The sequence below is a fragment of the Crocuta crocuta genome, unplaced genomic scaffold (assembly GCF_008692635.1).
Source record: "Crocuta crocuta isolate KB4526 unplaced genomic scaffold, BGI_CrCroc_1.0 scaffold73, whole genome shotgun sequence".
Lineage (NCBI taxonomy): Eukaryota > Metazoa > Chordata > Mammalia > Carnivora > Hyaenidae > Crocuta > Crocuta crocuta.
The window spans coordinates 7,369,340-7,386,296 of record NW_027529443.1 but is presented as its reverse complement, the minus strand read 5'-3'; the positions used below and the strand labels follow the sequence as shown (position 1 = coordinate 7,386,296).

General features: G+C 36.6%; 1 protein-coding gene across 1 annotated transcript in view; it reads left to right on the top strand.

Annotated features, from left to right (window-relative positions):
* REXO5 (RNA exonuclease 5) overlaps positions 1-16,957 on the top strand; it is a 35,533-nt gene that overhangs the window by 11,834 nt on the left and 6,742 nt on the right. Inside the window, exons 7-15 of the mRNA XM_077760536.1 lie at positions 2,318-2,406; positions 3,899-4,014; positions 5,124-5,262; positions 5,408-5,502; positions 6,727-6,829; positions 8,469-8,572; positions 9,324-9,444; positions 15,066-15,170; positions 15,664-15,801. Of these exons, the coding sequence (XP_077616662.1) occupies positions 2,318-2,406; positions 3,899-4,014; positions 5,124-5,262; positions 5,408-5,502; positions 6,727-6,829; positions 8,469-8,572; positions 9,324-9,444; positions 15,066-15,170; positions 15,664-15,801 (1,010 nt within the window). The remainder of the gene's footprint in view (positions 1-2,317; positions 2,407-3,898; positions 4,015-5,123; positions 5,263-5,407; positions 5,503-6,726; positions 6,830-8,468; positions 8,573-9,323; positions 9,445-15,065; positions 15,171-15,663; positions 15,802-16,957) is intronic.

Genomic DNA, 16,957 nt, shown 5'->3' with positions numbered 1-16,957 from the left:
GCGTGTGCTTGCTCTCTCAAAGAAAAAATTAAAAGATTTAACAGGCAATAATTTTATTTTTATTGAAGTATAGTGGACATACAATGTTACATTAATTTAAGGTGTACAACATAGTGATTTGGCAGCTCTATAATTATGCTGTTCTCATTAAGTGTAGCTGCCATCTGCCACCTTCATTTATTTTCATTCAAATGATATTCTGTATATGGATATACAACATGTTATCCATTCATTAGTTGATGGACATTGGATTCTTTCCACGTTTTGGCTCTGATGAATAATGCTGCTATGAACATTTAAGTACAAGTTTTTGTGTAGACATATGTTTTCATTTTAGGAGAGTATGTACCTAGGAGTAGAATTGCTGAGTCATATGGTAACTCTGTTTAATCTTTTGAAGAACTCTCAGGCTATTTTCTAAAGCAGCTACACTTTTTTACATTCCCTCCAGCAATGTATAAAGGTTCCAGTTTTGGGGTGCCGAGGGGGCTCAGTAGGTTAAGTATCCAACTATGGCTCAAGTCATGATTTTGTGGCCTGTGAGTTTGAGCCCCATGTTGAGCTGTGGACTGACAGCTCAGAGCTTGGAGCCTGCTTTGGATTCTGTGTCTCTCTCTCTGCCCCTCCCCCAGTTGCACTCTGTCTCTCAAAAACAAGTAAACATAAAAAAAAAATTTAAGTAATTAAAAAATAAAGATTTCAGTTTCTGCACATCCTTACCAACAGTTGTTATTCTTTTTTTTTTAATATAGTTTATTGTCAAGTTGGTTTCCCTACAAGTGCCCTCCTCCATGCCCATCAGCCATTTCCCCTCTCCTCTACCTCCCATCAACCCCCAGTTTGTTCTTAGTGTTTAAGAGTCTCTTAGGGTTTGTCTCCCACCCTCTCCTTAACTATTTTTCTTCTCCTTCCCCTCCTCTATGGTCCTCTGTTAAGTTTCTCCTGATCCACATATGAGTGAAAATATATGGTATCTTTCTCTGCCTAACTTATTTCACTTAGCATAATACCCTTGAGTTCTTTTTGATTATACCCATTATATTGGTGTGAAGCAGCTCATGATTCTGATTTGTATTTCCCTGATGGCTGATGATATTAAACATCTTTTCATATGCTATCTGTAAAATGGGGTTAATAGTTCACATATCATGGATTGCCATGAGGATTAAGTGAGTTAATGTACAAAAAAAGTGCTTAGCATGGTGCCTGGCACATTATGCTTTTTTTTTTTTTTTTGATAGAGACAGCGTGAGCAGGGGAGTGTCAGAGAGAGGGAGACACAGAATTCGAAACAGGCTCCGAGCTGTCAGCACAGAGCTCGATGCGGGGCTCGAACCCACGAACTGTGAGGTCGTGACCTGAGCCAAAGTCAGACGCCTAACCGACTGAGCCACCCAGGCGCCCCACATTATGCTTTTAAAAAGTTACTTTTTGTTATTATTGCTACTAATAAAATAATATCTGGGCAGCAAGTTTAAAGTCTTCCAGATTTGGGGATGCTTCTCTTGGCTTGTCTAGACCATATTTAATTCTTTCAATTGTATGTAGTTGGAAATTTTAAGGTACCGTGATACAGAAACTAGTCAAAGTCTCTCAGACTCCTCTGTTTCTTGTCATACAAGATCTAGGTATTTTTATTGTTTTAGCCTCTGTCTGAAGTTAGGAATCTTTCTTGGTTCAGGTACTTTGGGGCCGCGGAGCTGAACATGCCTGGTTATTGACACCTGGTTAGGGTACACAATGGAGGGGATACCTTAAGCCTATAGCTCTGGGCCTCTGTAGAGAATGTTCAGCCTATGATTCCAGGAAAATGCAGGCATGTCAGAGAAGTCTCAGCACACTTCTGAATGTCTCTCTTTGCTTACTGTAAAATCTTTTTAAATCTCTAGTATGGTGGAATCTCATTCCTATTTTTTCTTTATTTAGGAAAGAAAGCTGCCATGTGCAATTACTGCATACTTTGTTCACCCACCCTCAGTGCCTAATGTGAAAATGTCTAGTGACTTTGGATTTAGCCAAATTTTAGTTAAAATCTCTGTTCTCATAAGGAAAAATTGTTACTTGGCAATTTCCAAGAAATCCAGGCCCTAATATCCCCTATAACAGCAGCCTATATTATTTCCCCAGAATATGAAAATGAGTGGATAGAGAAAAACTTGAGGACAGACTTTGTCTCTTACTTTTTATATTTCAAGTGTCTAACATAGAGAAGGTGTCAAGCAAATATGTTTTCCTGGGTGAATGAATCTGAGTTAATTTGAATGATGTTTACCGTCTCTAGTTTTTAAGGCAAATATTTTATTTCTTTTCCTACTAGGTTTTCCCTACTGTGAAAACTTTGTACCTACCAAATGTAATGGTTCTATAACAGACAACAGTCCTCTCTTTGGACTTGACTGTGAAATGGTAAGTACTACTTTTGATGTTTCAACAGGAGTGTTACAAACTAGAGTCTAGAAGAAGATGATTTCTTGAGTCTAATTGTACCAGTGAATTAGTCCATTTCATTCCAGTATTCAGTTTATTTTTTAAAGTTTTTTTAAAAATTTATTTTTAAATTTATTTATTTTTGAGAGACAGAATAAGACTGAGCGCAAGCAGGGGAGGGGCAGAGAGAGAGGGAAACACAGAATCCGAAGCAGGCTCCAGTCTCCAAGCTGTCAGCATAGTCCCTAATGCGGGGCTTAAACCCACGGACCATGAGATCATGACCTGAGCTGAAGTCAGATGCTCAACCAACTGAGCCACCCAGGCGCTCCTCTAGTATTCAATTTAAATAACTGAAAGTAGGCATTTTTACTCACATTTTAGAAAACTTGGATATTTGCTTCAGGATGAAGAATAAATATCACTTAAGTTTTCTAACTAGTTATGTTTAACCAAAGCTCTGTACATTACTAGAAGTTTACTCCTTGTATCTTTTGAACAGCTGTTTTGTTCCCCTAAAGACTGCCCCAGCTACCATTGTTTTGGCTTAGTGTCACACATTTAAGACAGAAGTAGGAGCTTTCTCAAGCTCCCCTTGTCTTTCACTTTGTCTAATTAGTAAGTCTCCTTTCAAAGATAGGGCATCCTCTCTCAGGTAACAGTCTTTCATAACAAAGTGGCTAAGAGCTAAAATTTTGGAGTCTTACATCAGGGTGTGTATATCCTGGCCTTGCCTATTAATGGCTTTGTCACCTTGGACAAACCCCTAAACTTACTCAGTCTCAGCTTCTCCCTCTGTTAAGTGTGGATAATAACTGGTACCTCATTGGGTTATTATGAGGTGGTATGTATAGAATGCTTAGTATTGCATGAGATGATAATAGAGTGTGCTAATTAAAATTACTAGTGGTATTCAGGGGCGCCTGGATAGCTCATTCGGTTGAATGTCTGACTTGAGCTCAGGTTATGATCTTGTGCTTAGTAGGTTTGAGCCCTGTATCAGGCTCTGCTGACAAGCTTAGAGCTTGGAGCCTACTTTGGATTCTCTGTCTCCCTCCCTCTCTGCCCCCTCCTGGTTGCTCTCTGTCTCTCTCTCAAAAATAAAGAAACATTTAAAAATTTTTTTAAAACTACTAGTGGTATTCAGCTAATACCAGAATGTAAAAACACTGATATGGTAAATGATGATAAAATGGTAAATGGTAAAGTGATGGGTGATGTTATAATTTGTATCCAACTTCCTTGAGCACATCCTTTTCAGAGCAGTTATACTGTATCGATTACCTTAGATGAAAGGTTCGTCTCCCCAGCTTTAATTTCATTCATACTGGATTCTCTAGTTAGCAAAAGGCTATGCCATTGTTATTGGGCCCCCAGTAGGTTATAGTCAACAGCAGCTGATGTAGTCTAAATAATGAGAGGAAATAAGAGCTTCCACAGTTAAGTGATCTGACTTGGCCTGGTCTTTCAGTGCCTCACATCCAAAGGGAGAGAGCTAACACGCATCTCACTGGTTGCTGAAGGAGGCTGCTGTGTAATGGATGAACTCGTTAAACCTGACAACAAGATTCTGGACTACCTTACCAGGTATTTTTCACCTTGCTTTCTGCTCTCCTTTGAACTGGCAGACTAGTGTGGAATGTGACAATAGGAATAGTTTGTAGCTTCTGTTTAGTTAGGGACTATCTATTTTTATATTATGAAAGACAAGGCTGGGGTACCACAACTATAAATTTTAATACTGAAATTGCACAATGTCTGTATACAGCTCTTAATCCTTCTTGCTGTCTAGTCTTCCTGTGACCTTAAGGAGGCACAGTATTTTCCTTGTCTAGAGTCTCCCAGTTGTAATCATGATCTAGCAACTGCCAAACAGCTAGAGCTTTGCTCTCTAATAAGACCCTATCTGAAAAACCTGCAAATCATCATTTATCAGTCAAAGGATTTTAGAGCTTAAGCTGCCTTAACCTCGAAAACCAAAATAAAACTAAGAAATTTGAAGCTTAAATATTTTAGTCTGTCCTTTTAAACATTATTTTGCAATATTAGAATGTACATTTTGTCATGAATTAGGCAAAGAAAAGCTAGCAAGACATTACTCTTTTTGCCCATTGAAGTTGCATGTATAGATTGATTCTTATTAAGGCACAGAGAGGCCATGATAGTGATAAAGATTGTCCTACTAGCAGGCACGATAGACAGTATCATCAGTCATTTGTGGCAAAGATGTATGTTTAAGTTTATTTGTCACAATATTTCAGAAGTATGGAAATATAAACATCTGAAAGTAGAGGATTGATTGAAACATGTGAAATCCATATAATGGAATACTCTATGACCATTTAAAAGAATGTGTTGAAATAGATGAATGGATGTGAAAACTTGTTCATGATATATGTATGGTAAATGATAAAATCATATTATAAAGTAACCTGCATTATGATTGTATTTTTATAAAAATGAAATATACACAAGAATGTATCAAAATATGAAAGGATATTTACTAAAATTCAAAAAGTAATGATCTCTGGATGGTAGGATTATGGGTCATTTTAAATTTCCTCTTATTTCTGTATTTTCAACCTTTTCACAATTAGCATATATTAATTTTTAAAAATATTCTTTTCGAAATGACTTTTCAAGGAGGAAAGTTTATTAGTATCCTCACCTGTCCATTTCTCTTTTTTCATTGACAGCTTCTCAGGAATTACAAAGAAGATTCTTAACCCAGTGACAACCAAACTCAAAGATGTACAGAGACAGTTAAAAGCACTGCTTCCTCCAGATGCTGTGTTAGTGGGCCATTCATTAGACTTGGATCTCAGAGCACTGAAAGTGAGTATCTGATTTAGGACTTAATTTTTCCAGTTTATATGCCTGTTCCACTTAAATCTAAAGTCTTGGGTTCTTCTGTCCCCCAGCCCAGTTGTTTTTTACTTTAGCATAGGATGCTACTCATTCTATTCTCTTTCCTCCTCAGATGATACATCCATATGTTATTGATACATCATTGCTTTATGTCAGAGAGCAGGGCAGAAGATTTAAGCTAAAGTTCTTAGCCAAAGCTATTTTGGGGTAGGTTGTTTGCATATTATAATATTGTTTTGGTAAGTCATATATAAATCAGCATATAATATCTTATTTAACGCAAATGACAAAATTGAGGATCTCTGCCCTCCTTCTTAGTCTGTAGGCATTATTCCTTTCATTTCCTATGAATCCTGGGATGCTAATTCTAGAGAAGTATGACTAACAAATGAAATTGTGGGAATATAAAAAGGGGTTTACGTTCACAGCTGAGGTTTGATGGATAGAATTGGACAGGGAGGGGCAGAAAAGTTAACCAGAGTTTAAAAACCTAATCTTCCTATATTAAATGTACAAGCACAGGGTGCCTGGTGGCTCAGTCAGTTAAGCGTCTGACTTCGGCTCAGGTCATGATCTCCAGGTTCACGGGCTCGAGCCCTGCATCGGGTTCTGTGCTGACAGCTCAGAGCCTTGAACCTGTCTTTGGATTCTGTCTCTCTCTCTCTCTCTCTCTCTGACCCTCCCCTGCTCATGTTGTCTGCCTCTCTCTCTCTCAGAAATAAAAACATTTAAAAAAATGTACAAGCACATTTGTACAAAGATGTTCATTTTGGTATGGTTTAAAATAGCTCAGAAAACTGCAAATATTCTGTAGTACTGGTTAAATAAATTAGAGTTATCTGTATTATTGAAAACTTCGTTATTGTTAAGAAAATGTGATGGATCAACATGTACTAGTAAGGAAACCTCTTAAGATATTACTGAGAATAAAATGGAGATGCAGAACAAGATCTGTATATCCCCAGATAACAGTATGATATAGATTAGATTTAGATATATCTATAGACACAAATATATGTACTTTTATAAGGTTTTTAAAAAAATGAATCAGAAACAATGTATGGACCTATAAATACATATAGACACTTGCATGCAAATAAAAAATTTCTGGAAATTAACTTTAAAAAATAGTTACATCTAAAAATGAGACAAGGGGTTGGCTGGGGAGTGGTCAGAGACTTTACTGGTAGCCTTATGTCCAGACAATATACTTGCTGTAGACAAAGCCATTCCTGATTGTTGTACATCATCGGTACCTCTCACTCCTGGTACTCTCATAGCACTTAGGAATAAAGGAATCTTGATTATTGTGATGAAATCTGATTATCAGATTGCCAAAATTTTACATGTAACCAGAACATTTGAGGGAGTTGAAAGTACCTATCCTTAAAAAATTGTCCCAGGTATGTCACTTTTATCTTGACTTTCCAGGAAAGATGTACAGTGTCCAGATAGGCTTGGTCACGATGCCACAGAAGATGCTAGAACAACCCTTGAATTGGCTCGGTATTTCCTTAAATATGGCCCAAGGAAGGTTAGTATCCTTGACCTATGTGTTTACTTTTCTTAAAATTAAGGTACTAGAACAGATAGTCGTGGACTACCATGTCCTGTTGTTACCTTTCTTTACAAAAATAGAAGTGTAATTCAAGCTAAGCATTCAGAATTAAGGCCTGTATTACTAGCATAATGTAGTAGTTAAGTATGTAGTCTCTGAAGTTGGACTTCTCTATTTCTAAATATAGAATAGGGGCCCCTGGCTGGCTCAGTCATTAGAGCATGTAACTTTGATCTTGGGGTCCTGAGTTTGAGCCCCATGTTGAGTGTAGAGATTACATAAAAATAAAATCTTAATGTGCACCACTGAACCTCAGTGGTTCAGTCTGTTATGTGTCCGACTATTGATCTCAGCTCAGGTCTTGCTTGATCTCAGGGTTATAAGTTCAAGCCCTGTTTTGGGATCTGCCCTGGGCATGAAGCCTACTTAAATCAGTCAATAAAATAAAATAAAATGAAATCTTAAAACAAAAAGATAGTGCTATGTATAGCTATGTGATCTGGGTCAGATTCTCTGAACAGCTTTAGTTTCTACATCTGTAAAATAGGAACACATTTCTCTAGTTTATTGGTGGTGGTAAATGAAATGTCTCACATATAAAGCTGTTAATATAGTGCCTTAAATATACTAAGCACTTTATGTGGTGTTGATCATTGTATACTGATAATTGTAATAACTGTAAAAAGGAACACATTTCTCTAGTTTATTGGTGGTGGTAAATGAAATACCTTATATATAAAGCTGTTAATATAGTGCCTTGAATATACTAAGCACTTTATGTGGTGTTGATTATTGTATGCTGATAATTGTAATAATTGTAAAAATCTACATAGATTTTTGCTCCTTTGGGGTGGGAGGAGCATACTGTTGTTTAAGTAGCAGTTCAGTGGGTATTAGATTAGAATAGCACATAAGGGAGACATTGAAGAAGACACAGTTTCTGACAGGCCTTGTTACAATGCATTCTAACCTCTTAGATTGTCCCACTGCATGATATGTTCCATCATGATATGTTCTGCACTATGAAATAAATGCAGTCCATTTAGAGTCATAAACATCCAGAATAGTATTTTGTGTCGTGGTGGTAGAAAGACATTCTAAAATATCTTATTGGATATATAATAGTTTGTATCTCACTCTCTACATCACAATTCCCAAGTAGTCTCCCATCTTTATGGAACAATAATAAGCTGATTTTGTATTAAGCCAATAAAAGGTCTTTTGTGATGTTGTTGTAAAAGCCATTCTTTTATCATTTACAAAAGTTGCATGTTCATAAAGAAGTAAATTTTAAATGACTGACTCCGTGGGGCAAGTGATGAGCCAAAATTGCCATCCCTTTTTACTTAGCCCTACTTGGCCCTTTTCCATTTCCATGTAATATAAGCAGCTGGTAACAGATTGCCATTCTTGGCTAAGCAGCCAGAAACAATCTGGTAACTATTGAAACCAGCCTGGGTCTGTGGCAATGGCAAAGCCACAGTCTGCAGAAGCAGAGAACACCACTTGAATGGGTTTTTCTTGGATTTTTTTTTTTTTTTTTTTTTGCTTTTTTTTTAAACCTCAAATGCTTTGCAGGAAATTAGATGGTTTTTACTACTTTATTTTCTTCAAGATTGCAGAACTAAATCTGGAGGCACTAGCTAGTCACCAAGAATTGCTAGCAGCAGGCCAAGAGCCAAGAAATACAGCAGAAGTAGTTCAGCAGCCAAACACAAGGTAATATTTTTCAGTTCTAAACAAGAATAGAAACAAATAAGAGTATTTGGTTTCTTATATACAAAACCTAGAGTTTTTTTGTTTGTTGGTTGGGTTTTTTTTGTTTTTTGTTTTTTAAGTCTATTGAGAAATGTTTACCAATAGTATGAGTAACATTTTTCCATCACAGAAACCATGGAGGGAAAAATACCACCTTCACCCTAAGTAACATTTATTATTCTTACTTTGTAAATGTAGTGACTGGTCTTAAAATAACTGTCTTACAAAAAAGAAGATATTGAAATGAACTAAGTAGCATTAGGGGAGATGATAGACTTGAGGATATTTTGATTTGAACATCACTTATAGCCTTGAGGTATTGCCCAGATTAGAGGAAAATGAGAAACAAGTTTAGAAGGAGTTTGTCACCACAACATAATAAATGCATCAGATCCTTAGACTAAAACCTAAACATTGAGTATTTTTCTTGTTTATCCTTCTTTCCCTTAAATATGGAGCAATACTGTCCAATATGATTTCTGCAGTGATGGAATTGTTTTATATCTGTGCTGTCCAGTAAGGTCCACACAGTTTAGCACATGTGACTAATGTACTTGAGGAACTGAATTGTAATTTTATATAATACTAATTTTGATTAAAATAGCCACAGGTTGCTAGTGGCTCCCTTATTTGACAGTGCAAGTACAGAGAAATAACTCTTAGTTTAGGGTAAACGGTGTTTTTTACCTTGATCTCTTTGACTTCTTTACAGTGTTTTAGAATGCTTGGACTTAATGGGTCAGAAACTCCTTTTCTTGACCCGGGAAGCAGAAACTAGTGAACTTTCTTCTTCCAGAAACTGTCAAACTATTAAGTGCCTTTCAAATAAAGAGGTGAGTGACCTACTTTCTCTTTGAATGTTGTGTTCAAAGCAGAAGGAAATGTAGCCCTTTGCAGTTCATGCGAAGCATCAAGCTTTTTTTCATTAATAACCCTAGCTACAATTATCAAGTCTGGTTTTTGTCTCACATCTTGTATAGAGCACTTTTAGTCCCAGTTACCCCACAGAAGCAGAACTGTCAGCTGCCAGTGTCTGCTTGCCGAGCCTACCTTTGACCTTTGGCATTGTACATTACTTTGTGTTTCTGGGTTTTTTTTGTTTATAGAGATGTTTATCTTAGTTTTTTAGCCTGACTGTATTTTTTTGGTTTTCTCTTATATTTTTTCCTATTATTGCTGTATGTGTAAAGTAGAAGGGAGAGAGAGGGAGACACAGAATCTGAAGCAGGTTCTAGGCTCTAGACTGTCAGCCCAGAGCCCAATGCAGGGCTCAAACTCAACAAATCATGAGATCATGACCTGAGCTAAAGTTGGATACTTAACTGACTGAGCCACCCAGGCACCCCTAAATAGTTATTTTTTAAAGAGATTTTAATTTTTTGAGAAACTCCTATAGTGTTCACTCACCATAGTTGTTGCAGCATTTTACGCTCCTACCAACAGTTCCTAAGAGTTCCAACTTTTCTACAGCTCTGCCAACACTTTTACTTTTCTCTTTTAATAGTAGCCATTCTAATGAGTGTGAAGTGATAGCTCATTGTATCTGATAATTAGTGATGTTGAACATCTTTTGTTTGTTAGTAATTTATAGGTAATCTTCTAAGAAATGTCTATTGAAATCCCATTTTTTAATTGGGTTTTTTTGTTAAAGTTTTAGTAGTTTTTTTTTAATGTTTATATTTGAGAGAGAGAGAGAGAAGGCAGAACATGAGCAGGGGAGGGGCAGAGAGACAGAGACTATCTGAAACAGGCTCCAGGCTGTGAGCTGTCAGCACAGCACCTGATGTGGGGCTCAAACTCACAAGCTGTAAGATAATAACCTGAGCCAAAGATGGATGCTCAACTGACTGAGCCAGCCTGGTGCCCCTAGGATGGATGTGTGTGTGTGTGTGTGTGTGTGTATCAATATCCTATATGTTTAATTCCCCATCAGATACACAGTTCGCAAATATTTTCTCATTCCATAGGTTGCCTTTTCACTCTGCTGATTGTGTGTTTTGATGAACTAAGTAGTCCCATTTGTCTACTTTTGCTTTTGTGGCCTGTGCTTTTGATGTTACACCCAGGAAATCCTAGACAAATCCAGTATTATGAAACTTTCCTCTCTGTTTTCCTGTAGGAGTTTTATAGTTCTGGACCTTACTTTTGGGTATTTAATCCATTTTAATTTTTATATATGGTGTAAGAGAAGGTTCCAACTTCCCTCTTTTGCATGTGGATATCCAGTTTTACTAGTACCATTTTGTTGAGACTATATACTTTTGTCAAAGATCATTTGACCATACACTCAAGGTTTTATTTCTGAATTCTGTTCATTGTTCTACATAGTCTGTATTTATGACAGTGCCACACTGTTTTTGGGTGATTTTTTTTTCTATTTCTGCAGGAAAAAAAAAAAGTGACATTAGAATTTTCGTAGGGGTTGCGTAGAATCTGTAGGTTGCTTTGGGTACTATTGATGTCTTAACAGTATCAAGTTCCAATCTGTAAACATGGTAGTTTCTATTCTTTAATTTCTTTCAGGGGTGTTTTTGTAGTTTTTAGCATACAAGTATATGCTACTCCTTGGTTAGTTTTACTCCTAAGAATTTTATTCTTTTTTTGATGCTCTTATAGATGAAAATTTTTTTCCCTTTGTCACCTTTTCTGGTTGTTCATTGCTAATACGTAGAAACACAATTGTGTTTTATTTCTTGATTTTGCATCCTTGAACTTTGATGAATTCATTTATTCTAACAGTGTTTCTCTGGAATCTTTAGGGTTTTCTGCATGTTATAGGTGAACAGAGATAATTTTACTTCTTTCTAGTTTGGATGCTTTTTACTCTTTTTATTGCCCAATTACTCTGGCTAGGACTCCCAATACTAAGTTGAATAGAGGTGGCAAGAGCAGGCATCATTGTTTGTCATCTTAAGAGAAAAGGCTTTCAGTCCTTTACCTTTGAATATGATAGTAGCTGTGGGCATTTCATATATGACCTTTATTCTGTTAGGTAGTTTCCTTCTATTCCTAGTTTTTTGAGTGTTTTTGTCATGAAATAGTGTTAAATCCTGTCAAATGCTTTTTTTTTTTTTTTTGCATCAGCTGAGGTGACCTTGTCATTTTGTCCTTCATTCCATTAAGATAGTATATTCCATGGGATGGTTTTCATATGTTGAACCTTTGTTGCCTTCCAGGATAAATCCTACTTGGTCATGATGTATAATCCTTTTAATGTGCTATTGAATTCAGCTTGCTAATACTTCTTCCTTTGTATTTCCTTTGTGATTTTTTTTTTGTAGTGACATATTTTGATATCTTTATCATTTCCTTTTGTGTATTATCTATATTTTGTTTATAGTTATTATAATTACATAAAACATCTTAAAGCTTAATTTCATTTGCATACAAAACCTCTACTTTTATAAGCTCCACTCTCCCCATTTTGTTATTGATGTCATAAATTGCACCTTTATGTGAAAGATGCAATATAGGGATATAGCCAATGATATTGTACTAGCATTATACAGTGACAGATGGTAGCTACACTTGTAGTGAGTGTAGCATGATGTATAGAGATGTTGAATCACTTATGTTGTACACCTGAAATTAATGTCTGTCAGCTATATTCAAATTAAAAAATTAAAACAAAAATATAAGAGGAAAACTTACCAGTAAATTAAATTAGATTTTGAAAGTGATTAAGTGAATGCATTTAATAATTAGTCAATCACATCTATATAGATTATATATTCATTAACCTAGGAATAGTAATTTTTTCATGTTTTTGTCATTTAAATTTTGAATAAGAATTAAAAGTGAATTTATACACCAAGATTACCTTAATAGAAGTTACTATATTTGTCCATGTGTTTGCCTTTACTGGAAACTGTTTTCCTGTGGCTTAATATTGCTGTGTAATGTTCTTCCATCATGAAGGACTCCCTTTAGCAGATCACATCTAGTTTTTATGAATTCTGTCAGCTTTTTATTCCTCCATTTTTGAAGCAGAGTCCTGCTGGCTACAGTATTCTTGATTTTTTTTTTCTTTAGCACTTTGAATATATCGCACCATTCTTCTGTCCTGCGAGTAGATTTCTGCTGAGAAATTAACTGATAATCTCAAGGAAGTTCCCTCCTATGCAAGGAATTGCTTTTCTTTTGATGTTCTCAAGAATTCTTTGATTTTTACTTTTGACAGTTTGATTGTAATGTGTCTTTGTGTGGGTTTCTTTAGACTTACTGGATTTATCCCGATTGGAGTTCTTTGAGCTTCTTGAATTTCCATGTCCATTTCTTTTCTCAGAATTGGGACGTTTTCAGCCAATGTTACTTGAAATAAACTCTCTGTCCCTTTCTCTCTTCTTCCAGGACTCCCATTGTATGCATATTGGTCTTCTGGATGTTGTCCCATTTTATATCTGTGTGTTTCATTCTTTTTTTTTAACTCTGATTCAGTGATTTCAAATGATCTGTCTTTACATTTGCTAATTAATTCTTCTGCCTAAGCAAGTCTGATGTTGTACTCCTTTAGTGAATTTTTCAGTTCATTTACTGTATTTTCCAGCTCCAGAATTTTGGTCATTTTTATGGCTGCTCTTTATTGATACTCTCACTTTGTTCATGTATCATTTTGCTTATTTCCATTCATTGTCTGTGTTCTCTTTTAGTTCATTCTGTGTTTCTTTATGTTTGGTTTCTAGAATTTTATTTTGTTCCTTTGGGCCATTTGCCCCTATTTTTTGTATGCTTTGTGATCTTTTTTGTTGAGACCTAATCATTTGGAAAAAACAACTACCTCTCCTATTATATGGCCTGGCATCATGGAACAGAAGACTTTTGGTAATTAGCCTAGCTAGAGGTTCCAGGACCTCTCAAACCAGTTTGAGGATGTATCTTCTTTGAGCTTGTGTGGGTACTTTCAGTTATCTCAGATTCCCTAAGGAGCTTGTCTGTTTCTTCTCAGCGCTCATAATCTCTTACTTGCTGTGGCATCTGGCTATGAAACTGTGGCTCTAATGTGCTATGGTGATTGCATCTTGCTTTCACTGGCTTCCAAACAATGCTGCTAGTCCTGTTAGTTCTCTAAGTCAAGTGAGACAGGAACTAGTCTCTCAGCAACCCTAGACTAGCCATAATATTGGATACAGAGTCCATTCCTTTGTTTCCATCCAGTGGGAGGATCTCCAGTGGATCCTTCCTAGGATGGGGAGGAACATAGGTGGACACATATAACGGCATATTTTCCTTTCCCTTTTGCTGGAACCCTTAGAGGTTTTTTTTTTTTGTTGGTCTTGGTGCTGTTCCTTCTCAACTCGTCTCTAGAGTTCTTGCAAAGGTATTCTGGTATCTTTGTTGTTGTTAACTTGGTGTCTCGGTGGAAGAATGAGGGCCTGAAGCGTCCTACTCTATGATCTTGCTGACATCAGTCCTTTTTAGGAATTTGTAAACAATGCTGCCAGTGCCATCAGTGCTTTGAGTCAAGTGAGACAGAAACTAGTCCCTGAGGCAGTTTCAAGGCAAGCCAAAATGTTGACTCTCCCAGTGTGGAAGGTTTCCTCTGAGTTGTACTATGCTAGTTTGGATGGGGGAGGAGTATGAATGGGTATGCAAAACACCACAGACTCCTTTCCATATAATCCCTTCTTAGTTTTATGTTTGTCTAAATGCTGTGGCTGGCTTCTCAACTGGTTTCTATTCTCAACAGAATATACAAAGGTATTCTGGCCTATATTGTTAACTTGGTGTTTGTGGGAGAGTAAGGGCCTGAAGCTTCCTGTGCTTATTATAAGGATGATACTGTGCTGGAAAGAATAAGGAGTTAATAATGCTCTTGAGAGAGGTTGGCATCTGTCTTACTATCTTTCTGCAGGATCCTTAATTTCTTCCCTTATTTCTTTTTCCTTTCACTGCAGTGTCTCTAAGGAGGTATTACCTCTTCTTTATATACCTTACTCTTCTCCAAAAGCACTTCTCTGAGGCTGCCACGCTTCTTCCTTTAGTCAAGTGCTGTAAAATATCAAATTCGTGAACTGTTTTCATTATTTTGGCTTTCAGTTGTACTTTTTCCTTTTGGGGGTGATTTTGTTTGTACTTAATCTAAGTCTTCCATGCCTCTTGATTTCTTTCCAGAGTCTTTATGCCTCCTCTCCTTGCTGTCTTTACTGACAGGCTTTTTAACAGTATGAAATGTTGGTAGCTCTGTTAGAATTTAACTTATTTCTTAGAGATAACTTTAAGGTTTTAGTAGTTTCTTTTTCTTAGTAATCCTGAAGACATGAGTCCTATGTGATGTTAGTCATTCTCCTGTTTTCTAGAAAGCTGTATGGTGTCACCCATTTTCTTCTAGACCTTAAAGTCAGCCCCGTATTGCTTTTTAATATGGGTAAAAAAGGCAACCTTGTTTATATTATTGTGGCTCACTTCTAGAAGCCACTAGGTTCCTGCCTCATCCAGGTTTTGCTGTTCTCTGCAGGTTCTTGAGCAGGCCAGAGTGGAAGTCCCTCTGTTTCCCTTCAGCATTGTCCAATTCTCTTTTGAACCCTTTTCACCCATATTCACTGAGGAGATGAACAAGAGGGTAAGTAAATGAGTTGTGATAGATTTATTTTATGAGTTGTAATCTCCCTGCATCAAAGAAAGTAATGCATACTTTATTAAGTTTGCTCTGTATTTCTCCGGTATTTTCTATGTATTTATTTTTTAGAAAGTAACGTTTTTATAAAAATGGAGTCAGACTATGTATACTATCGTGGAACTTTATTTTTTCATTTTAGTGTATCATGTACATCTTTTCATGTCAGCATACAATCTTCTTACATTGTTTTTAATGGCTGTATAGTATTCCATTGTATTCCTATTATTTTCATCATTTGTGCTTTATACATTTTTGCTATTCCAAATAATGCAGTCATGAAATCCTTGTATACAAATCTTTTTACATTTGGCAAGTGTTTGTGGTGAGAAATTCCTTGAATCAGAATTATCCCATGTTTTGATTCATGATTTCTTTAGATTTGACTTAATTCTCTTAACCACATTCCCCTCCTTGCTGTATTCTGTTTTTCTTGTAGATGAGGAGCAAGTGGACAGAGATGTCAACTGTTTATGCTGGGCCATTTAGCAAATATTGCAACCTCAGGGCTCTGAAGAGGCTGTTTAAGAGCTTTGGCCCAGTCCGGTCAATGTCTCTTGTTCTTGAAACTCATCAGGTAATGAAACAGGAAAACTTAGATTTTCACCTCTGGATTAGTGTTGGAAAATCAGAGGTCTACTGGGACCATTCAGGTAACAAATATTAGTGAGGTCAGCTTGATTGTCACTAATTGGAGTAGATGGAGTTTGATGGAACAGTTCTTGACCACAAGGATTTGTACCTAGTATGGCCAGACCCTCTGACTTTGTTTTAAGAATCAAGAAATCACCCACCTTCCATGAGCGCCTGGGTGGCTCATTCGGTTAAGCATCCAACTTCGGCTCAGGTCATGATCTCATGGTCCATGAGTTCGAGCCCCAGGTTGGGGTCTGTGCTGACAGCTCAGAGCCTGGAGCTTGCTTCAGATTCTGTGTCTCCCTCTCTCTCTGCCCCTCCCCCACTCGTATTCTGTGTATCTCCAAAATAAAACATTAAAAAAATCTTTTTTAGTAAAAGGAAGGAAATCTGCCATCTTCCAAAGTGATCTTAATACAGAATCGTAGGTATTTAAAATGTGCTTTTTTCCTAATCTTTTATTAATGTCTTTCCTATACCTAAAAATATAAATAGAAATATCCCCTGAACTAAAACTCTGTGCCCATTAAACAGTAACTCCAGTCCCTCTCCCCCAGGCATGGTAACGACTATAGTGCTGTTTTTATGAATTTGACTAGTCTGTGATACATCACACAAGTAGAATCATACAGTACTTGTCCTTTTGTTTCTGGCTTATTTCACTTAGCATGAGGTCTTCAAGTTTCATTCATGTTGTAGCATGTTTCAGAATCTCATTCGTTTCAAAGCTGAATAATATTCCATTGTATGGATGTACTACATTTTGTTTATCCATTTATCTGTTGATGGACATTTGGATTGTTTCCATTTTTTGGCTATTCTGAGTAATATTTCTGTGAACATGGATGTACAAATACCTATCTAAGTCTCTTTTTAATTCTTGTGGGTATATACCCAAAATTGATAATTCTGTGTATAATTTTTTGAGGGACTGCCATACTGGTTTCCCCAGTGGCACCACCATTTTACATTCCCAACTGGCAGTGCCAAGAGTTCCAGTTCCTCCATATTCTAACTGACATTTGTTTTTTCTGTCTTCCTTTTGCATTTCTATTTCCCTTTTATATGTCTTCTTTGGAGAAATATCTATTATCTTT